The 24,222-nt window shown below is 36.5% G+C and overlaps 1 protein-coding gene across 1 annotated transcript in view; it reads right to left on the minus strand.

Moving 5' to 3' along the window:
• Positions 1 to 24,222, minus strand: part of PLA2G4A (phospholipase A2 group IVA) — a 148,768-nt gene that overhangs the window by 56,193 nt on the left and 68,353 nt on the right. Inside the window, exons 6-7 of the mRNA XM_009191475.4 lie at positions 15,914 to 15,951; positions 12,347 to 12,488 (exon numbers count right to left, since the gene is read on the minus strand). Of these exons, the coding sequence (XP_009189739.3) occupies positions 12,347 to 12,488; positions 15,914 to 15,951 (180 nt within the window). The remainder of the gene's footprint in view (positions 1 to 12,346; positions 12,489 to 15,913; positions 15,952 to 24,222) is intronic.

Raw genomic sequence — 24,222 nt, forward strand, 5'->3', positions numbered from 1 at the left:
ACTTTGGGAGGCCGAGGCAGGTGGATCACCTGAGGTCAGGAGCTTGAGACCAGCCTGACCAACATGGTGAAACCCCATCTCTACTAAAAATACAAAATAAAAAATAGCTGGGCGTGCTGGCAGGCACCTGTAATCCGAGCTACTTGGGAGGCTGAAGCAGGAGACTTGCTTGAACCCAGGAAGCAGATGTTGCAGTGAGCCAAGATCGTGCCATTGCACTCCAGCCTGGGCAACAGAGCAAGACTCCATCTCAAAAAGAAAAAGAAAAGAATGTTTCATATAAGAAAACAAAAAAAAGCAATGTCTATTAGAAAAAAAATATTAAAATGACCAACTTACTCTATTTAATAATAATAATACTCTATATTTGTTCAACCTTTTGCAAATTTTTGACTTGCTTTCAGGGACATTGTTTTATTTAACTCTCATAAATCATGTAAGGTGAGCAGAAGGAAAGTATTTGCTGGTTTTGCAGATGAAAGTTGTATACTGATTATGCTACTTGTGTAAGATCTACTAGTTGGTAATTTGTAGTTGAGTAAGCCCCTTGCCTTCCGGTTACATTTACAGAGAGCATCTTTAACATCTGGTGACCGATCTGATGTTAGCAGTAAAAGAGAGGAAGGTGGGTGGTCAGACTTAGGGTTTCTAGCTTTGCTCTTAAGCAGATGATGCTATCATTACCCAGAACAAGAATCCCAAGGCATGAAGTTAGGTGAAGGAAGAAACAGTGTGCTCAGTCTTAGAAATGCTGAAAACACGACATGAACGCATTGTGTTTCAAGTATTGGCACCTGATCCCTGAGTGGCCACTTATCAATATGACGTATACATATATTCATGGAATGATTATTTTACAACCAGAAGGACCAAAAAGATTGTATAGTCATAAGAGAGAGTAGTTGTAAGGAAGCCAGATAAGAATTTAGAACAAAGGGGAAGGATTTGAATTAAGCCTTGAAAGGCGGTTGAGTATATAGGTAGTATAATAATAATAATAATAATAATACTAGCAAACATTTATCCTTTAAATTGGGAAAGAGAAATCTGCAGAGTCCAGATCTTATTAGAGTTAGAGCAGTGAACAGTAGAACACCTAGGACTAAATTCCTGACCCAGAGCTGTACTCTAACAAGTGGTCTCAAATCAAAAAACACTAGGCATCAAACTACATGCAAACTGGAAACCTCATAATGAAAGCACACTCTACAAGTGCAGTGCAATGGAAGGATCTAAATGCCTTTGAACCTCTGTATGTATGTATGTGTATATGTGTGTATGTCTGTGTATCTTTATATAGATGTATATGGGTTTGTATAAACACCATGCTCTCAAACACAGATTTTTAAACTGTAAATAAAGTAAAATATGTAAGTCCTTAAAAGCTTGTCTGGAGGGGGAAATAAAGCTAAGGTAGGAAACTAAAGTACGTTATACAGAGGATGAATAGAGTACAATAAAGTATTAGGTGCAGCAGTAGTTATAAGAAAGCTAGATATGAAGTTAGAATGAAAAGGAGGGATTTGAATTCAGCCTTGAAAGGGGGTTGAGTTTGCAGGCAGTATAATAAGAATAATAATAACAATAAAAGCAAGCATTCAACATTGCTATGTGCTCAGTTCTGGGCCTAGGGTTCAGGTCAAGATAGGCATAAGCAGGAAAGGGTATGTGATTTGGGAACCAAACTACTTGGGGTCTTAGTATTGTAGCAGGTGTATATTAGGGAATTGGGAAAATAGGATTATGAAGGGCATTGAGGAAAAGCAATTTCAAGATTAATACTGTAAAACATGGAAGGTTGTTCGTATTCAAAAAATATTTGGGGGCATTTGAGTCTAGGTATGGTTAATTGTAGCATTGTATTATTAAAAATAACCAATCCAATACAAATCAGGTAGTTCAGAATAGAGAAAAAAAATTCTTAGTAGCAGATCATACTGTTCATTTCAACACACAGCAAACAGCCTGCACTGTTATTCAACATGAGATTTAATAAGATAAACTAGAAAAATGAACTTAAGAGCTTCTCTAATCCCGAGAAAACAACCTCCCAGATGTACTTCTTCAAATGCCAACAGTGCGACACACACTGAAGATGCATATGGTACATTGCTTGGAATTTTCTGGAAACAGCCTCCTGTTAAACTGCAATTCATGCGTTAGGTAACCTACTGTTCTCATTATCGCTTTGAAGTAATTCTGAAGGAGGTTTTCAGGTCACGGTTTTAATTCAGATACTTCTGTTGTCATCAGGGGAAGGAAAATGTCAGATATTTGTATATAAAGTTGAATAATCAAATAATTGACTGTGCAGATTATAATTACCTTCATTTGTTAAGTACGCATTTATATTATATCATTTAATTTTCATAACCTATCAGTACATATTATTACTCCGTTTGTTTGTTTGTTTTGTTTTTGAGACAGGGTCTCTCTCTCACCCACACTGGAGTCTCTCTCTGTCACTCAGGTTGGAGTGTACTGGCATAGAGATGGGGATTTGCCGTGTTGCCTAAGCCTCCCAACGTGCTGGGATTACAAGCATGGGCCACCACACTGGGCCTATAACCCCATTTTTAAAAATAAAGCAATTTAAACACAAAGAACATATTTTTGTCCAATGTCACAAAGCTAGAAAGTAGTATTTGGAGTCAAAGTTGGGTCTGCCGTATAACAAAGCTATTATTTCACTATGCTCTACTTTGTCTCTCAAAACAAATAGCCCCTACTTTTCCCCAACTAATGCTGTGTCCTAAGGCCAAGAAAATCCTCTGTGCTCAGTTTACTTATTATAAAAGTATCGATCTTGATATATTAATGTAGAAAAATATTGATCTTGAAGCTTTTAGTGACTAGTAACATTCTAGATTCTGTAACACCTACAGTAACATGAATTATAAAACTATAAAATTATAACTATGAACTATAACAAAGAATGGGAAATTAGATTTGTCAAGAACATATCGTATGCGCCTTGCACTCTCTCACGGACACTCTCACACAATTTATTTCATTTACTCTTCCCAGCTCTCAAAAGGAAATCATTGTTTGTTTCATTTTTCACGTGAGGAGTGCAGATAACACCTAATAGCTAGTAAGTAGTACAACCAGGATTTGAGCTGAGGTATGTCTGGCACCAAAATTCCTTGCTCTTTCCTTTGTCATTGCTCAGAAAGAAAGGGGTAACCTTTACGGAGTGAAAGCACTGATGCTTAGTCAAACTATATTTCAAATTATGTATCACTTCAAATAACGTCAGGACAATTTTACATAATAAACAAAGATTAAGTTTGGAGTTTTAATAGTCTTGCTCATTCTGAAATAATGTTCAAAGAAATAACACGAAAGTTATATGGTTCAGCTGTTAGTCATAGCTCTAATTCTAAGAGAATCAAAGATGTGTTCCTGAGAAGGTTTGGGGTTATATTTGGACCTAGTATCACTAATATTTAGATATAAATGATGTCAATAAATATTTCTCATACTTCCTTCATAGGATTATGGGAAATGAGGTTTTGCTTACCAAAAACTTTGTGTTTTGATTTAATTATCCTGGTACATAAACTTACTGACATTATTAATTGCCTCCCTTTCAAAAGAAAATTCTGAAGTATTCAAGAATATTTTTATTTGTCATAGAGAGTTAGATAAATACATTTCTCTCCTTGGCCCCCATATTAGTCAGGGTTCTTCAAAGAAACAGAACCAACAGGATGAGTAGATATATAGACAGAGATTTATTATAATGAATTGTCTCACACCATTGAGACCAGATGAGTCCAAATCTGCAAAATGAGCTGGCGAGCTCCATACCCAGGAGAGCCTATGGTGCAGATGGAAGTCCAAGGGAAGTCGGCTGGAGAATTCCCTCCTGCTCAGTGAGGCAAGCCTTTTTGTCATATTCAGGCCTTGAATGGATTGGATGAGGCCCACCCACATTATAATAGTAAGGATAATCTGCTTATTCAAAGTAAGCAACAACATTGGCAGCAAATCTAGCACTTGGTCTTACATGCCTCTCCATTGCTTCTGACATGCGGACATTTGCTTGCCTCTCCCGGACCCTATTTCCCTCACAGCTTCTATTTCTCAGCAGTCAAGGGCTTTGAGCCCCTCAGAGTGCACCACCTTGCTGACTGCAGTCTGGGCCCCTTGGACATCTAACCTACTCTCTAGACCAGTTAGACCAATTTCCAGCTCTGCTTTATTCCGTGGCTGTTTATATCCCACCACTTCCTCAGATAAGAAAAATTCAGCTCCATTTCTTGATTCCTGAAACCTGACCCTTGCAAGCCCAGGCCTGCTCAGTTCCTGTTCCTATACTCCACTAAAGGGAGCCCTCCACTGCCTGTCTTTCGATCTTTACCATCTGAAAGAGGAATAAAGATTGATAGTACAGAGTGCCATTGTCAGAATGAAGGTGAAAAGAGATGGGAAAATATTCTCGATGAAGGAAAGCAGAAAAACAGGAATGGCAATGCTTATTGACAACTCAAGGTTGATCTCTCTTATCTCCTTCAGAAACTGTCTTGCTCTGCCTCTCCCTCCCCAACTAGATGATCCCTGTTTCTCTGGCCTTTCACTTACCTTATATGACAAATGTAAGTACCAAGTGGCACTCGGAGAATTAATTACTTAAGGCCCATATTTTACTTCTATTTTCATCCAAAGCTGTCTATTTGTTTAAACTGAAATATGGTCCTTATAGTCTTCCTTAAGAAAAAGCATTATCTCTTTTATACTCTGACAACAAGAAGAATCTTTTCTACTTTCATTTCTTTACTACTCTAATTCCAGATTATACTCCCCCAACCAACCTTGTTATGTTATATATAGCTAGTTTTTAGGGGACCTAGAGACTGGATAGTAACATTTCACTTCATAGACACAACCACAATCTGAAAACTTCATCTGACCAAAAACTATTTTAGAACAAGAACGTTTTAAAAAGTGGCTTCTGAACTACCAAAATACACCAAAAATCCCCATACACAAAGTCATGTATCTTGCTCAAAGAAAAGATCTTAGCCCTCTTCTCATAAAGAAATTATATTAATTAGAGACACTGTTCTAATAGCAAGTTTGTTTATCAGATTTGAATTCCAGAGCAACAAAGTTGAAAGAGAAAAGGGCAGTGTGAAGAAGTCACTTCAAGCGGCCACACAGGGCACAGAACAGTGGCAGCTGAATGCAAAGGAAGCAGGCCTGAGAATGCCCAAATTGGTTCAGTCTGAGCAAGAAATTACACATTTCAGGAAGATTTCCGTCTACATAAACAAAATCAATAATTTTTTTTAAAAATCTCAGTACTAAAAAAATACAAAAACTAGCCGGGCAAGGTGGCGGGCGCCTGTAGTCCCAGCTACTCGGGAGGCTGAGGCAGGAGAATGGCGTGAACCCGGGAGGCGGAGCTTGCAGTGAGCTGAGATCCGGCCACTGCACTCCAGCCTGGACGACAGAGCCAGACTCTGTCTCAAAAAAAAAAAAAAAAAAATCTCAGTACTTAAGAGAATAAACTCTTAGACTTTAAAAAACCTTAACTATTTGACTAGTTCAGTATACAGGCAGGAAAACTAATTAAAAAAACTAGGCCATGGTAAATTTAACAATTATTGACGAGTGTTATGCCACAGAATGGCAGCACCCAAGAATATGTATAATATTACTGTTTTACTGAGCAACTATTATGCGCCCCTATACATTTTGCTGGACACTTTATGAGCATCAGTACTTATCCCCTTACCCCAACAGGAGACATTGTCATCATTTTACAAGTGAAGCACAAAAGTAAAATAAAGTTTCCAAATATATACTGCCCAAATTCATTCAACATTTAATTCAACGTTGAGGTCTAACCTGGATACTGTCTGTTTGTATTGAGATGAATAGGACTGTTCTCGTTCGTTGTACAAACTGCCACAACAGCCCACTCTTCCATACCTTAAGGAGGCCAACTGGCCAGTACTGAACAGAAAGTGAAGACTTTGATAGGGGACAAAGGATGTGGAAAGTTAAGAGATCCAAGAAGTAACATAAAAATAGAAAAATGTTACTTTTGTTATGGGAATGGGTGGTGCTGATAACTTCTAAACTGATTATTTCTGCCAAGAGAGAACAGTGTGGACTGAAACTAAGAAAAGCAACAACAAAAGTTTTAATTTCATAAATTACTTCCAAACACATGAATTTAATATTTTTTGAAGGACAGCACAGAGAAAAAGCATAATTACCTCATTCCCCATCTGTTGCAGAAAAGTTATTTTACCGTCATTTGTATGAACATGAAGTGAAGTTATATTTTCCCAGGAAGACTTACTAATCCTTTCCACAGAAGGAGGAGTGACTAGAGGTGGCAGCAGAAACTTACTTTTTGAAAATAAGAACCTAAGAAAAAATGCCAGCCAGTGTGTCCTACATGAATTTCTAACTCAAGAGTCTAAGCCAAGATCTCATCAAAACCTTCTCCTTAACCAGTGTTTCCCTAGCAACCTGATACTGGTGTTCCTGTTTCAAAACTGTGACCTCTCTCTCTAGCAAATCTACTCCATGCATGCAAAGACTAAATCTGTGCCCTGATACATACAACAAAATATTCACCAAGGATCTACCATACTAGGAACTATGCTAGGTGTTTGAAATATAGAAATGAATAACACAGATATTGTCCTGGCCCTCACAAAACTTAAATTCTAATGGGGAAAACAGTCACACTCACCAATATTTTTACAAGAAGTTTTTTTAAGTACAAGCATGGGAAATGATGAGAAGAGAATGTTCATATATGCCATAAGAGAGTATACTGAGAGAACTAATTTAGACTTAGGGGTAAGGAGGGAGGAGATGATTTGGGAGAGTCTCAGAAGAAATTATCTGTGTGCTCATTAAAGAATAGGAGAGTGTTAGCTAAAAGTGGGGTGAAGTGAAGAGAGGGGTTGTATAGGGGAAGCCTATTGCGGTGAGAGGAAGCACTGTACAGGAGACCTCCAACCGGGAAAAGATTCTGCAGAGACAGAGAACTAAGAGGTGCTTACTGGGAGGGAGTAGAGAAATTTGGGATAAATTGGCAAAAATGAAGCTAGAAAGAAGCTATGGAGCTAAGAGTCTAAGAGCAGTGGAAGGATTTTAAGCTTGGGACGGACTGAATTAGATTTCTGTTTTGAGATGTTCACTCTGAATTCATTATAAAAAGAAAGTGGGAAGAGGGAAGACAAGTATAAGTCCTCTAAATACACAAACATATGTAAGTCCTCTCTATACAAGGCACAGAGAAAGACAAGACATTGCGTTCAGATTTAGATAGGCTGAGTTTGAGATGCTGGGAGGAATACATGTAAAGAAATCAAGTAAGTGTGTAGATACTTAGGTCTGAAGCTCAGAAGAGCGGTTCTAAGTTGTTGATATGCATGTCCCTAGCACACAGGTGTTGGGCGACATCATAGGCCAGAGAGAAATTTCTTGTTGTTGTTGTTGTTGTTGTTGTTGTTGTTGTTGTTGTTTGAGACAAGGTCTCACTTCGTCACCCAGGCTAGAGTACAGTGGCACCATCTTGGCTCACTGCAGCCCCTACTTCCTGGGTTCAAGTGATCCTCCTGCCTCAGCCTCCCAAGTAGCTAGGACCACGGGTGCACACCACACCTAATTTTTTTGTATTTTTTGTAGACATGGGTTTTCACCGTGTTGACCGGGCTGGTTTTGATCCTCCTGCCTCGGCCTCCCAAAATGCTGGGATTACAGGTGAGAGCCACCATACCCTGACTCAGAATCCTAGATTTAAATCTCAATTGCCTAGAAAAACATATTTCTCACGGAGCATGGTGGCATGCACCCCATAGTCCCAGCACTTTGGGAGGTCGAGGCAGGAGGATCACTTGAACCCAAGAAATCGAGGCTTCAGTGAGCCAAGATGGTGCCGCTGCACTGCAGCCTGAATGACAAAGCGAAACTGTCTCAAAACATGAAAGAAAGAACTAGAATGAGGAGAAAGAGGACCTAGGACTATGACTTGAGGAACTACTATAGGTAAGGAATGCTCAGATGAAGAAGAGCTGGTAAAGAACACCAAAGAGGCATGATGAAGACCATGAAAAGGGAGTAAGTGAAGAGTAGACAATGTTTCAAAATGTAAGGAGACATCTGTCATTTGCAGCTGTAAGGTTAGTTAAGATAGGGCAAGAACAAGACCCTGTGCATTTATTAGTACTGGTGTCTAAAGGAGGTAGAATAAGTTTGTATAGAAAATGTTGGAAAAGTTTGTGAAGGTAAGGAGAGAAATAGAGCAGAAGGGAGGAGAGAATACAGAATCCAGGAAATGTTTTTTGTTCTTTATTTTCTTTTTATATCTAAGTTTAGAACATGTTTATATTTTTATAGGAAATATCCACACGGAGGTAGATGCTGACAATACAGGTTGAGAGTGATCTGGGAAAATATGAATAACAGATATATTGGGGTTCTCAAGAGGAGCTTCGGATCCATATCTGATGGATATCTGCATTTGAAAGCAAAGGGAGTATTTTTTCTATTGGACTAGGAGGCAGGTTGCAAAGGACAGGCATCGGTTATGGAGTATGTCAATTTTATAGCAAGAAATGAAGGATTTGTCATCTCCTAACTTTTTATTTCTCTATCATTAGGAGAGAAGTCCATCTGTTGTGAGGGAAACAAGAAGTAGTCAGCCATTAACAGTAAAGAAAATAATTGTTGCAAATAAAATAGAAAGAAATTAGGCAGGGAAACTCTGAGATTGCAAGGCATGATCTCTCAAATAAAGTTGACAATCATGACTTACAAGAAATATGAATTTCCTCCTTTTTCCTCTAGCAAGCTCATACCTCAAGGCATGGCCAACTGTCTTCAACTCTAAAAGAAATTTCTATCATCTCTGCTGCAGAGAGTGAGTCATCCTCTTGTGATCACTTGCATCCCTCAGTTCACACCTCTTTATTAAGAACTTAACACATCATGGGTTTTGTTTGCTTAAATATCATTCTTCCAAAGAAGGCTTTAAAATCACTAAGGAAAGTAACTTCTCAGGGCTAGCCATCTCAGCTTTATTCTTCTCTAGCGCTTAGTACAGTATTTCAATAAATTACAAATGTTAGAAATGAAAAGAATTTGTAAAATCATTTTTCTGTTTTGAGGGTATACCAATACCAAATAAGGATGGCAACAAAAAGAAAAATGTTATAGAATTGCTACTGAAAAGTTATCTCTATTAAAAGAAACACACGCACACACACTAAAAACTTCAGAGAAGCTATAAATTTCCGAATAATGTATAGAGAAGACAGTTTTTTCAAGAACTAATTAGCCTGACGTGATAAACAATCACAAGTTCTAACAAGGATCTACTGTGGTGACAAGCAAGATACAGGATTTGGCCAGGCGTGGTGGCTTGTGCTTGTAATCCCAGCACTTTGGCAGGCAGAAGTGTAAGGATTGCTTGAGCCCAGGAGTTTGAGACCAACCTGGGAAATATAGCAAGATCTCATCTCTAGAAAAAAAAATTATATATATATAATTATATATATATATGTGTGTGTGTGTATATATATGTGTGTGTGTGTGTATATATATATGTGTGTGTGTGTATATATATATATATAAATATAAATTTTCTGGGTGTAGTGGCATGCACCCATAGTCCTGGCTGCTTAGGAGGCTGAGGCAAGAGGATCACTTGAGCCCAGGAGTTTGATGATGCAGTGAGCTATGACTGTCCCACTGCACTCCTGCCTGGGCAACAAAGCAAGATCTTGTCTCTAAAAAAAAAAAAACAAAACAAAACAAAACAAAAGATGCAGGATTAAAGAAAAGTCTCTCTCTTTTTAACATAAACTTAAATGAAGGTTTCCTTAGTTTTCTTTAAGCAAAACTTCCCCTTAAGCAGCATCTCATCTTAGAGTCTGCTCCCATAACAACACAAATCACTCTAGCATCAGTAGGTTGGCTTTTGAACCCTACCCCCACCTAAAACATATTTGCAAATCTTCAACCACATGTGGATGGGGTGATCATTTGGCTCCCTTACTCAGAATTTATGTCTCGTTTCCAACTGTATTCTGCCCTTAATTTGCAATAATCTCAAATTTCTACAAGAATGAATTCCAAGAAATTAATTTACTTATGAAATTATTTTAGGAAAAATTTAATGAAATTAATTCCTACAAGAAATAATTCAAGAGTGTATAAGACTATGCACATACATGTTTACTTATGTATTTAATTAAAATATTATTTTTATGAAAATAAATTATATTCATTTGACATATTCAATTAACAGGAAAGCTCAACTAAATAAATAAGTAAAAGATTACCTGATATGCCACTAACAAGAAACTTCATTATCATTTGATGAGCATCATTGCAGCAATTAATCTTTGTAGGTTTCAGATAGAAAGATGGACAGATATATAGAGAGAAAAATAGATAAGTAGATTAGGTAGGTGATTGATAGATACATAGATGAAATAAATGATGGATAGATAGCCAAAAAGTAGATTATAAGATATATGATTGAATAATAAAGCATGTTACATTTTCCTGGAATTTAAGGAAAGAAAAAGCAAAGTACAATTGAAGGATTTTACTTTCAATATTTGTTTATATTTATAGTCCAGTATTTCTCCATAATTAGGATTATAAATCATTTCTTCATCTTAATGATTTTTATAATCCTAATTATAGAGAAATATTAGAATAAAAATATATATTATAAGCAAATATTGAAAGTAGGATCCTTCAATTTGGTCAATTTTAAATATCATTAAACTCTACTACAAAATATAAAGAATTTGGAACATTTTCTTTTTTCTCCCCATCACGTGTGCCTACATTTGTTAATCGCACCATCATTAACAAGATTTATGGCGTTTTCTTCTTGTTCTATAATGATGATTTCCACAGTTTAATTTTAGCCTACATTTAAATTAATTAATTTTAATCCTTTTATATTTTAGACTAAATTTTTCCTATTGATAAAATAAATACTATTTCATGCATAAGTATGCCTTTTTGAAATACATATATTTAAATAAGTAAATAAAATGTGGTACATCCAGATGATGGAATAATATTTAGTACTAAAATAAAATGCACTATCTAAACGATGAAAAGACATGGAGGAAACTTAAATTCATATTACTAAGTGAAAGAAGCCTATCTGGAAAGGCTACATACTGTATGATTCCAACTATATGACATTAGGCAAACTGACAAAAGGCAAAGCTATGGAGACAGTAAAAGTATCAGTGGTCTTGGGGTAGGGATTAGAGATGAATAGGTGGAGCACAGAGGATTTTTAGGACAGTGAACTACTATGTATGATACTATGATGGTGGATGCATGTCATTACACATTTGTCCAAACCCCATAGAATGCAGACCACCAACAGTGAACCTAACGTAAACTATGGACCTGGGTGATACTGATGTGTCAACATGGGTTCATTGATTGTAACAAATGTACTACTCTGGTGTGGGATGTTGATAGTTGGGGAGTATAATGGTTAATTTTATTTATCAGCCTGACCAGACTAAAGGATACTCAGATCACTAGAAAAACATTCTTTCTGGGGGTGCTCATGAGGGTGTTTTCCAAAGAAAAACATGTGAATCAGCACACTGAGTAAAGAAGACCCACCCTCGCCAATGGGTGCACACATCATTCCATCCTTGGAGGGCCTGAGGTGAACAAAAAGGTGGAAGGCGAGCAATTGTCTCTCTGTCCTTGAGCTGAGACATCCCCTTTCTCCTGCCCTTAGACATTGTTGCTGTGGGTTCTCCTACCTTCAGACTTCAAGACTCCCACCTCCCCCTCCAACTGCCCAGCCTCTGACTGGGAGTTACTCCATTGGTGCATCTTTGTCTTGGATGAAATTGCACCACTGGCTTTCCTGGTTCTTCAGTGTGCAGACGGTATATCATGGGACTGCCTGGCCTCCATAATCATGTAAGCCAAGTTTCACAATAAATCTCTTCATATCTACTGTGTATATCTTTTGGTTCTGTTTCTCTGGAGAACCTGACTAAACTTGTGAGGTTGTGCAGGGAGAAGAAGCATATTGGAACTCTCTGTGCTTTTGGCTCAATTTTGTTGTGAACTTAACACTGCTCTAAAATATAAAGTAAAAATAAAAACTATAGCTGATAAATGTTACCAACTAAGGCACTATTTGTGATGACCTTCCTCAAAGAGTTTTCATTTACAAATCACTTACCTTACCTTAAAAAACTAAAGGAATAACGCTCAATCTCAATATTGCCGTATTTGGGTAAAATTCTTGGGGAAATTGTCCAAGATAAATTATTATTAAAGTATAGCAACACTTGAAAAATTTCCAACTCACATCACGTGCAGAATTCAATCCTTCACTATTCTTTGGACCCAAGAGTTTCTTCATGCTCTCCCTTATGTTTTCTTTTCTCTGTTGTCTGAAAGTCTTCTCCTGATCACACAGAGCCATACTAAATCGTAGGTCTGGGCATGAGCTGTAATACCAAACAGATTAAAAGTCATGAGCCAATGCTCCCAGTGGTCTGGTTTTCCATCCAGCCGGCTCTTCCAAGTCCCTAGGAGCCACACTGATACATGCTGACTGCTTCCCTCAAGCCATTTTCTAAGCAGGGACCTAAAATAAGAGGATAAAATGATGGCTATCTTAAAGCAGCATTTTCCACACCATGTTTTCAGAGAAAAAGGACTTTTCAATGCTTCAGATAAACAAGCAAACAAACAGCCCCTGATAGGTTGAATATTATAACAAAGACTGGGAAGTGCTTCAGTAAAGAACCCTGTTTATATTTGTTTGGCACAGGATCTCCCAAACTTACTTGACCAAGAATTCCTTCCGTTATCTCTCCACCCTTCACTATTCCACCATGATAATTACTTTCTAACATCCCAAAGAGCCAGCATTCTGAGGAACATATTTGCAGAAATATTGTCTTAATTAATTGCCTTGTCTAAGGGATGCCCCCCTCTAACAAAGAAAATAACTTCTAATCACAGAACTTGAGATAACCACAAATAAGTGTACAACTAGAGGACTTTAGAACCCTTTAAATTATATATACGTTATCTTGCTAATAAAGGCAGTAGCAATTTCTCTACACTATGCCAGAAACCACATTAGGTATTACATATGAATCATTGCAAGAACGATGGGAGTAATCACTACACATTATTATACAATATATTATTATATACTACAGCTTTATAAATTAGAAAACTATGGCTCTGAGAGGTTAGGATCACATAGTACACATGTGATGTACTTTCACCATGCCACATATAAGAAATATCTTAATACTGAAGTCTAAATACCAACTACTGAATTTAAAAATACTTTTAAAAAATCTGTCAGCCTACGTTGGAATGTGAATAAATCCAAAATGTAGAAGTCAAGAATTATCACCAATAAAATATGTCTCTTTACCATTCATAAAAGGCCTTACCTTAATTGTAGATAAATTTTAAATCTCATTTCTGTTAGTTCAGGATATTTCTTCCTTGTAAAATACAGAATGAGACTGCTAAGCCTCTGAGCTGTGTTCTTTATGGTCATAGTTGATCATTACAAATAATAGTTTACTTACTACTTCCCAAAGGATAAATATAGGTACCTCCCAAACGAGAAAGTATAATTAATAACAAAAAAATTAATTTCACTAGTGAATGTATTAATGATACTATTATTAAAATAACTGATATTAAAATATTTTAAATACTTATTTTCTAGTGCTAGAACGGTAAAATAACACTAATATTCTCATGCATCAATTTTGGGAATATAAATTTGTTAAAAAGCAATTAAGCAGTATTCAAATTAGGCATATTAGCAATATGGCATATTCAAAAATAAATAGAATATAGATTCCTTTTGACCTAATAATTCTATTTCTGGAGAGCTATTTTAAGGGAAGTAATGAAAAATTTTTAAAGATAATTTAAAGAAATGGTTGCTGGACTGTATATAAAAGTATTGGGTTACATAATTATTAAATTTGATTTTGGAAATTATGTAACAAGGGGGAAAATAGTAAGACAGTGAGTTAACATTTTTTAAGTCTAGTCTTGGGCTACACTCTTTTTCTATTACTATTCTTTATAATGACGTATTAGGTTAGGTATCTTCTGAACACTATAAGAAATTAAAATCTTACCTGTGCTGTTGCCTCTATGAAACCTCCTCAACTTTATTTCATTTTCTGCTCCTTAAAGGTAATCACTACTTAAATTTAATCCTTATCATACTAATATATTTGTTGATAATTTTGTAATATATATTTATGTTCCTAAGATAGTCATTTTGCAGGATTTTAGTTTTGTTATAAGTGTTATCAGTGGAAATTATTTTTTCCAATGAACACTTTTTTTTCACAGTAGATATGCTTAGAAAGTATTCTTTTCTTATTTTACCAGTGAGTAAAAAAGTGATTAGAAATCTATCAATCATTAACATAATTAGCAAGTGGTAGATTTAAATCTAGGTCTTATTGTTCTGGAAGCCATGTTCTTTCTAATATACTGTGCTGTTATATATAATTGTTAAAAATGAATCATGATTTTTAAAAAATTTTGAACAGTATAATGACCTAGATGTTTTAAGGATATCAGTTTTTAAAATCTGGAGGAAAATTCAAAAACTTCTGAGTAATTTTATAAATTCAGTAATAGAATTATGGCTAATTTATTTCTCTTTTTATGCATTTTTTTAACTTTCTAATTAATTCTTTCCTGATTTTATGTGAGTTTTAATAGAAGACATGACATGAAAAAATTTTCTTTGAATAAACTGAATTTTTCTTTCAAAACAGTTTTTATTCTAGAGCCGACATAAAATAATATATATAAAAAAGAAATTTTTAATATTATAAAAATATGACCCTAATTACCTCAGTGAAGACTATTCCCCATTAAACAAAAGCATTACTTCCATAGTCAGTCAAATAACAAGTGTTTCTAATCTCATGCCAAAATATACCACTTTTAAGCAAGAATGAACTTAATACAAAATAATGCAAACAATAACTTAGACTATCCTTTGATATTTGCTGACATATATTAATAGGTTACGGAAATTTATGCCAATCATTTACTAAGTCAAATCCACATGTTCCAGGGATCAGAATGTAATAAATAAATGCCTAAACCCAATGTATGCATTATCATACATTTGCCAAATCACCAGATGTGAAAATTTTAAATTAGTTTTCGTGGCATTTGTGTAAAATATGTACTAGTAACTTTGGTCAAATCAAGTTCAACAGGGAAGTTCAAGGAGATGCAGAGAGGTTAAGGGAACTCATTATTACATCAGAGATCAGTTAGATCAAGGCAGACTTGCCTCCCCTAAAATTCGCCATTTGAAAATAAGTACATGATTTCCTAACGTTCATTTTTGGAGGCCATTTTGAAAGAGCAGTATGCTTCATGGAACGCTATTAGTAGTAGTCTGGCTGGGTCACTATGAACAAAATCAGTCTCAATTTTCAGTTTTTCATCTATAAAAATTATTACAGTTTCCTGTTTATGTTCACTTCTATGTTTTTGAATATCTACCTCAATCAACAATAGAAGATGCGCTTAAATAACTGCATTCATTTCTATGGGGATAGATGTACGACTAGAGGGAGCACTCTTTTGAAAAGCACTTATTCTGACATTATTATATGACCACGAAACTATTGGAAAAATAAGCAAAGTATATGAAAATATAAGAATAATGACTATAAGAATATGTTTGTAAAGATTTTGTAGATATTAACAGATAACTAAAAAAAGCAAAGTAAACATAATGCACTTCTACATATTCAAAGCTGCAGAATTATATATATATAAAATTCTTTAACAATTAAAATAAATTAGTGGATCACTCACAGTATTTCTCATCCAGCTAAATAAATGCACTTACCAAACTTCAAGAGACATTTCTAGAATCATTTCAGTGACCTAAAAAAAGACATATTAATCAGATTAGGTCATAAAGTAGATGTGTGTTTTATATAATGGAAACAAACTCAAAATAATTTTTGAGTGCCAGATTATTTTTAATCTAAAAAAACAAAACCCTAAAAATAAAAGTAACACAGCTCCATGAAGACCCTAAACTACAGATGCATTTCAGTAAACCAACTTTTTGGTATTTTTTAAATAAGTCTACTTAGTAAGTCATTTTAGCAAACACAAGAATTATCTCTGCCTGGGTTGTTTTCCTCCCTCAGTAAAATAAAGTAGCTCACCACAATTACTATTTACAAAACATAAAAAGTGCCTGAGATATAAAAACTACTGAGATGTTGTGTCTATTATTTAGGAGCTGCCTCAAGCCACAAAATCAGAAGCTGTAACAGCCCAGAGGTTAGAATCAGCCTGGGTGAAAGTTCACACATGTGTATTTGAGACAAGTGCAGGCTGTAGTAACCTGGAAATACAACACCCACGCATGGTGGGCAGTAGACCTAGGGTCCAGCCAATTGTGGTTGACTCAGGAAATATGTACTAATGAGATCTGAAGCCTCTGGTTTTTATTTATTTCAACACTATTTGAGGCTATCAAACATATTGAAGGATGGCATCCTGCCAGAGAGACAATTTTTGTCTAAAGGAAAAGAAAATGACTAATATCCACTTAAGATATTAAGAGTTGTTTTTCCAGAGACTGTAAATCTGTTGTACAGAAAGACCTTCTCAATATTATCCCTGGAATTAGCTATGAAAAATGCAGCTGTAGATTGTTATGAAAACCAAATGAGAAAATGCTTTGAAAGTTGTTACACAGTTGTAAACGTGTTATTATTCTTATTGTATCGGGTTACTGTAAGAACACAGATAGAGCTAACTTGTTCAATAAGTTCAAGTAGAACAGAACTAGGATATACCTCTTGAAATGTGAAGAAGAAATTTTTAGAATCAACATAAAATGCTATAGATTATTAGATTTACCCTTGTGAGTTTCAAGGAAAGGAAAAACACAAACTAGAAGGAGATTTCCAAAAGGTTAAAATAAGTTCATTCAGATGATTGATTCTCAGAGCTGAATTTTATGAGTAAGAAAAAGGTATTGAAATCATCTATACAAAAATTTTCCTCTCTCACTAAACTGTAAGCTCTGTCTTATATAGGTTCTTATTACTGGTTCATTGTATAGTATTTGGCATACAACAGATAACACATATTTGTCAAATTACTGTTCGCCTGTGTGTGTGTGTGTGTGTGTGTGTGTGTGTGTATCTGAGGAGGAGGGCATCAGGCAATCTTTTCTCATCAAGAAATAGTTGATTACTATTGGAGACAAAATCATGGGATGGTCTGAACCAGACAGCAGTTCCTATATATAGAATACTCTGAATGTTCATTAATCAAAGAAGCATATACATATTTTTAAAGTTAATAAAGTAATTGAGAATCCTAGGACAAATGGAATAATGCATGCCCAGATGAAAGTAACGTCAAAGGGTGATTGGCTACCAAACAGGGAATGCAATTTAGAAGAAAACAAGATATGGGTAAAGCATGGTCTATTTTTTTTCAAGAAATACGTAAAAATTGCCGCTTAAAATGATACTAGATTTAATGTTTTTATCTCCAGAAGGTAAAGCCATCATGAGTGGATGGAAATAACATGAACAATATTACAACTCTACGTAGAGTTTTCTAATAAATGGAAAGATTCAAGGTCTCTTTCGTTGTGCCACCTCATGACAGAAAGTGTTCAAGAAAATGCTGCTTCCCAGCAGGCAGGTCTTCAAGCAATTTATAAATTACATATCCAATGTTTGGCCAGGTGTGGTAGCTCACACCTGTAATCCCAGCACTTTGGGAGACTAAGGCAGGTGGATCACCTGATGTCAGGAGTTCAAGACCAGCCTGGCTAACATGGTGAAATCTCATCTCTATTAAAAATACAAAAATTAGCCAGGCACAGTGGCGCATGCTTGTAATCTCAGCTGCTCAGGAGGCTGAGGTAGGACAATCACTTGAACCCAGGAGGCAGAGGTTGCAGTGAACCGAGATCACGACACTGCACTCCAGCCTAGGCAACGAGAATGAAGATTCTGTCTCAAAAAAGAAGAAGAAAAAAAATATATATATATACACACACACACACACACGTATATATATATATAAAATGCTTGAATATATCCAATGCCTGTTTGTTCTGACAGCTCCATGAATAAGAGGAAAATCAACCATGCTGCATTTATAGTTAAATTTGTCTTCTCCATTAGCACGCACTTTCTGTATCTACATTTCTTGGCTAAGACATTCGTGATCCTGGATGGACTGACAAGACTCTTTAAACAAAGGCAGGATAAAGGAAGAGAAAGCACAGGATTTTTCTGACAGTTTGAATGTTACAGGCTGTGCTGCTAAGGTTCTTGTCACACGGATTAGGATCCTCACTTCCACACTGCCCAAGGGGGTCACCCACAACCAGGAGGAAATTTAAAACACTCTTACTGGGTGCACGATGTTCAGACATGCTATGTATGATAAGCTTGATGTTTACAATCTCTCTGCACCTTTTACCTAGAACATGCCATTCAGATAAAAACATGTACTTCCTGTGAGGCATTAAACAATTACTCTAAACTTCTTCCCACACACTGCATAAAGCATCTCTGCATTACAGGCTTCCACGCTGCTTGTATTATCAAGACAATTACAAAGAAGAATGACCACCTCTTCCAGGCTTGCCCCAACACCCTAATACCTAGCTAGGAACTAGAACTAATTAGAACTCCACCTTTTTTAGGAAGGAGTAGGCTGTGTTGACATGTATTCTTGTGAAAAGCAGCAATGTCATCTTTGAATTCCCCAGTGGAAAGCAATTTTAGATGTTTACAATTGGAGATTTTCAGTTACAGGAGGGTGGGCAGAACTGGAGGAGACAAACTATAAAAACTAAAAGCCATTTCAGCCTTCAAATAATTTTTAAAGGATCTAACCTATGAATTATCTTGAAAACTTTTCACAGTCATTTTGAAATAATGAAGCTTAAAGCAACAAGCATAGTGCCTGACAATAAGGAAGTCCTTTAAAACAGCAGTCCACAACCTTTATGGCACCAGGGAGCAGTTTTGTGGAAGACAATTTTAACGTGGACCAGGGTGGCGGGGTGGGAGGGGGCATGGTTTCGTGATTCAAGTGCATTACATTTATTGTGCACTTTATTTATATTATTATTACACTGGAATATATAATGAAATAATTATACAACTCACCATAATGTACACAGTGGGAGCCCTGAGCTTGTTTTCCTGCAACTAGGCCTTCCACTGGGGGTGAGGGGGGACAGTGACAGATCCTTAGGCATTAGATTCTCATAAGGAGCATGAACCTAGATCCTTCACACGTGTAGTTCACAACAGGGTTCACGTTCCTGTGAGAATGTAATGCCACCGCTGATCTGACACGAGGCAGAGCAGCAATGTGATGGGGAGCGACTGTAAATACTAATGAAGCTTTGCTCCTTTGCCCAACTCTCACCTCCTGCTGTGCAGCCTAGGTCCTAACTTGCCGTAGACCAGAACCAGGGGTTGGGGACCCCTGCTTTAAAATGATTATTACAAAAAAGATGCACATAACAAAATAATTTCAAACTTGAGAACCTATCCTATTAGTAAAGAGTTCTTCAAATATGCCATGACTTCCCTTATGTGCTCCAATATTTACAACACTTACTTTCAATAAAACATTATTTTGAACTCTGATCCCTAATTTACTCATTTTTTTTTCTAGGTAGAAACAAACAGCAATTAATCATCATATTGATTCAATCATTATGCACATCTTTCAAGAGAATTACATATTTTCTGCTTTATCCATATTTACTTGACCTGAGCGGGATAATAAATAAAGTCATTTTTAAAGGTCATTTTTACTTAGAGTCATGTTTCTGTACATTGTATCTCAATTGTGTAAAGAAGGAGCAAGATGTGGATCTGCCAAGGAGGCAATCGAAGTGCAAAGCAGAAATTACAACCCCATCAATACATGCAAACCCACATCTAATAAATTCTGCATGTTTAAAAGTTGAATGAGACACCAGTAAAATAATTCTTTTCTTATTTTTTCTTCTTCTTTTTTTTTTAGCTATAAAGTTTTTTAATCACCTGGGTGTAGGTGGACTGAGTCCGAAAAAGGAGTCAGCAAGGGGAGATAGGGGTGGGGCAGTTTTACAGGATTTGGGTAGGTAGTGGAAAATTACAGTTAAAGGGGATTGTTCTCTTGTGGGCAGGGGTGGGGGTCACAAGGTGCTTGGTGGGGAGCTCCAGAGACTTATTGTCCAGGAGAAGGAATGTCACAAGGTAATATCAGCAGTTAAGGCAGGAACCGGCCATTTTCACTTATTTTGTGGTTCTTCAGTTGCCTCAGGTCATCTGGATGTATATGTGTAGGCTTGGGCTCAGAGGCCTGACATTCCTGTCTTCTTATATTAATAAGAAAAACAAAACAAAATAGTGGTGAAGTGTTGGGGCAGCAAACATTTTTGGGGGTGGTATGGAGAGATAAAGGGCAATGTTTCTCAGGGCTGCTTGGGGTGGGATTAGGGGCGGTGTGGGAAGGGTGGCGTGGGAACCTAGAGTGGGAGAGATTAAACTGAAGAAAGTTTTTGTGGTAAGGGGTGATATTGTGGGGTTGTTAGAAGGAGCATTCGTCGCATAGAATGATGGGTGATGGCCTGGATACAGTTTTGTATGAATTGAGAATTATTTTTCAATATATAGTCATGTACTACATAGTGATGTTTCAGTGATGAAACACATTTGCAACAGTGGTCCCCATAAGATTATAATGCCATATTTTTATTGTATCTTTTGTATGCTTAGATATGTTTGTTTAGATATGCAAATACTTACCATTGTGTTGCAAATGCCTATCATATTCAGTGCAGTAACAAGACTTGCAGCTTAGGCGCAATAGGTTGTACCACATAACCTAGGTGTATAGCAGGCTGTACCATCTAAGGATGCATTTCTCAGCATGTATCCCCACTGCTAAGCGATATATAGATATACATAATATTTTTAGTAAAATAAATTAGCTTTTCCTACCAGGAATCATCTAATTCATTACCCAAGAATTCAGGATAATTCAGGAGTGTCTACCTCCTCCCCAAAATAATTGTTCTTAACAGACCTGAAAGACTTTTAAAAACCATTGTCTTCCCTGTGGCAATGTTCTACACTCTCATAGTTTCCTCCTTACATTTGATGATAATCTCATGTTCCTTAATTTAAGGTCCTTTTTACTAGGTGGACATCAGTGGAAATTCTGAAGATCTGGGTAACCATTAGCTTTCATACAATAAGCCAGATTTCCTAAACCACTACTACCAAACCACTCTACTACCTCTTTTTTCTCAGACTGTCTAACTTTTCTCTTTTAAACTTTATTACTTTCACTACTCCTGTCTGAGCACTTGTCAGGTTTATAGCACCTCCTGGAAGTGCATTCATGTATTCATTCATCCAAAAATGGTTCAAGTGCCTCATGTGTGCCCGGCTGGATACACAATCGTAAATAACGTAGTCATGTTTTACTCCATGACAGAACTTACCATCCAACAGAGGAATCCCAAGAATGCAAGAGCATTCTGAAACACCCTAAAATTTAAAAGTTATAAATTGCCATAAAAGTCATAAAAGTCTCACTTGTTTCAATTGTTAGTAACCCAAAATAAAAATGCATTCTCTGTTAAAGCCAGGAATTACTTGAGCCACATTTGAACTCTGTCCTGCGTCAATATCTGAGAGTTTTAACATCTCAGCCAAAGGTCTCTCAACTTTCTCACAAAATTATATCGTTCTCTTGCTTCTCTCCAAACTCCACTTTGTCTCAACAACTTATTTAAATTGCAGTCTTTGTTTTCAAACATCAATACATGGTTTTCCAATGACATCATCCCGAGACTAACAACATTCTGAATTCACCATAAAAACTCCCTTCTTTTTTTCAGCTTTGTCACTAACTCTTCTGTGGAACTATCTTATTCATTTTCAAGTTGCACTCGTGAGTAAGCAACAATCAAAGAAAGCAATCAGCCAAAATCAGAGAGATGCCACAGGAGCCACGAGGAATGGCTATTTTTAACACTAACTTCTAAATACAGATGGCAAACTAAAACACAAGATCAACTTAGAGACAACTTTTTTCAAAGTGTTGGACAAAACAAACTAATTTCATCCAGAGAAATAAAGAAGCATAATCTTATCTGCTTCCAAGCCTAAGCATTTTCATGATTCTTTTGAAGTGGGCTACTTTGTTTCTCGAAACACTCTAAATTCTGAATATTCTAGACCTTTCCACTTTAAAATGGGCCACTGTAACCCAAAACTACATTTGACACATTCAGTCATGAGTGACTGGTGCATTCTGAACTATCTTGAAACAAATGATCACTGCATCGATAAGCTCTACCATTAGTATTTAAATAACAAGTTCATTTTGGTCCGTAAGTTCAAACAAATAAGTATGTTTGATATCCAGTTAAATCAGCTTCATAAAGCACATGATACATATTTAGTTAAATCTGGTCAATTATAATTAGAGTGAGAATATTTAATATTTATTTAGTGCTTAATGGGCCAGGAAGTATTTTAATATGTTGTATGCATTAACCTATCTAACTGTAACCACAACCTAAAAGGTAGGTACTATATGTAACCCTGTTTTACAGATGAGGATGCATGGCAAAGTCAGAAAAAATAACATGTCCACCATCACATGGTTAATAAGTAGCAGAATCATGATTCCATCTTGGGAAGTGGCCATCTGACTCTGAGTCTGGGTCAAAAGCAGCAGGTTGTGCCAGCATCTCTCAAACAACAATTCTGATGTTCTAAACTTTTGACTCCAACAAATACAATTTAACCCAGATTTTATCAATGGCAGCCCTAAAATTGTCTTTCTCCCCCAAAAAACAGTTATAAAAGTTGAGTGATAAAATCACAGTCTAAGGAAGAGCGTAATTCAGCTTTCCACCTTCAGCGGATCCTCACTGCTTCTAAGCAATCATTGCATTCAACTCTACTTGACACATTAAAGCTGTGCCAAGCGTGACTTTCCTCAAATCACTCTACACTCCCCATTCTAGTCACTTTCTACAGAAGCAGTCTGTGGTAAGCTGCACCCACCTTTTTGTTTTCCATATCAACATTCTTGGTATCTCTACCTACTAACGTTTTGCTTGCTAATGCTTCTGAGGAAAAAGTCAGAAGTTCCCTCTCAGTTCCCCATTACCTGGTCACGAACCTTCCGTAACTCACTACTGTAAGTAAGATAACATCAAAACTCCTACATCTCACATTTCTAGTCTGCTATGGTCTCATCCCAATGTACCTCTTCTTCCTTCATGAACGGATGATCTGTTCCCATCAAACTTGTCTAGGCACGGTTTCCCAAACATGCTCTGTCCTTTCTAGTCCAATGCCTTCAATTAGGCTGTTCTCTTAACCAGGACTACCTTCCGCCCCTTTAGAGACCCAACCCCCTCAACCACACCCTTTCTTTAAGGACATGCCTAAGCCATTGATGTCCACTGTCACCCGCAATGATCCTGCTCCCTCAGCCCTGCCTTCACCTCTCTGACCTGATCTCCTCCCAGTCTCCCTCCCACTCTTTCTTTGTGCTCCAGCCACACTCTCCTACTTGCTGTTACTTACCTTGCTAGGCAAATTCTGCTTCAGAGCCTTTCTACTTGGAGTGCCTTCTGTCCTCAGATACCCTCAGGGATGCCTTTCTTAACCAAATTTTTGGAACTGCCTTTGTGACAGTTCACAATACACACACATATACACACTGCCCCATTCTCTGTCCCTAGTTTAGTTAGCACTTGTCATTATCATCATCTGGCAGGAGTATCTTTTCCATATTTACCTTGCTTTTCATCTGTCTTGCTAAGAAGAATGTAAGTTTTGTGAGGGTAGGGATTCTTGTTCATTTTGTTCTCTGCTGAAATAGGCAGTGCCTAAAGAGTGTCTACCACATAGTGAAGGCTCAATAGTTATTTGTAAAATGAATTAATTAATGAATAAATAATTTATTCTTATGACTCTCACTGTACACATTGCCTGCACTGTCCATTTATCATACACAAATATTAAACTCTATTTAATGATATGCTGAAGTTTGTAGGGGTAAAGTATACTGTTGTCTGCTACCTCCTTTTAAATGCATCAGAAGAGTAATTTTTTGGTAAAATGGTAATTATAGAAT

Source organism: Papio anubis, chromosome 1, assembly GCF_008728515.1.
Source record: "Papio anubis isolate 15944 chromosome 1, Panubis1.0, whole genome shotgun sequence".
Taxonomy (NCBI): domain Eukaryota; kingdom Metazoa; phylum Chordata; class Mammalia; order Primates; family Cercopithecidae; genus Papio; species Papio anubis.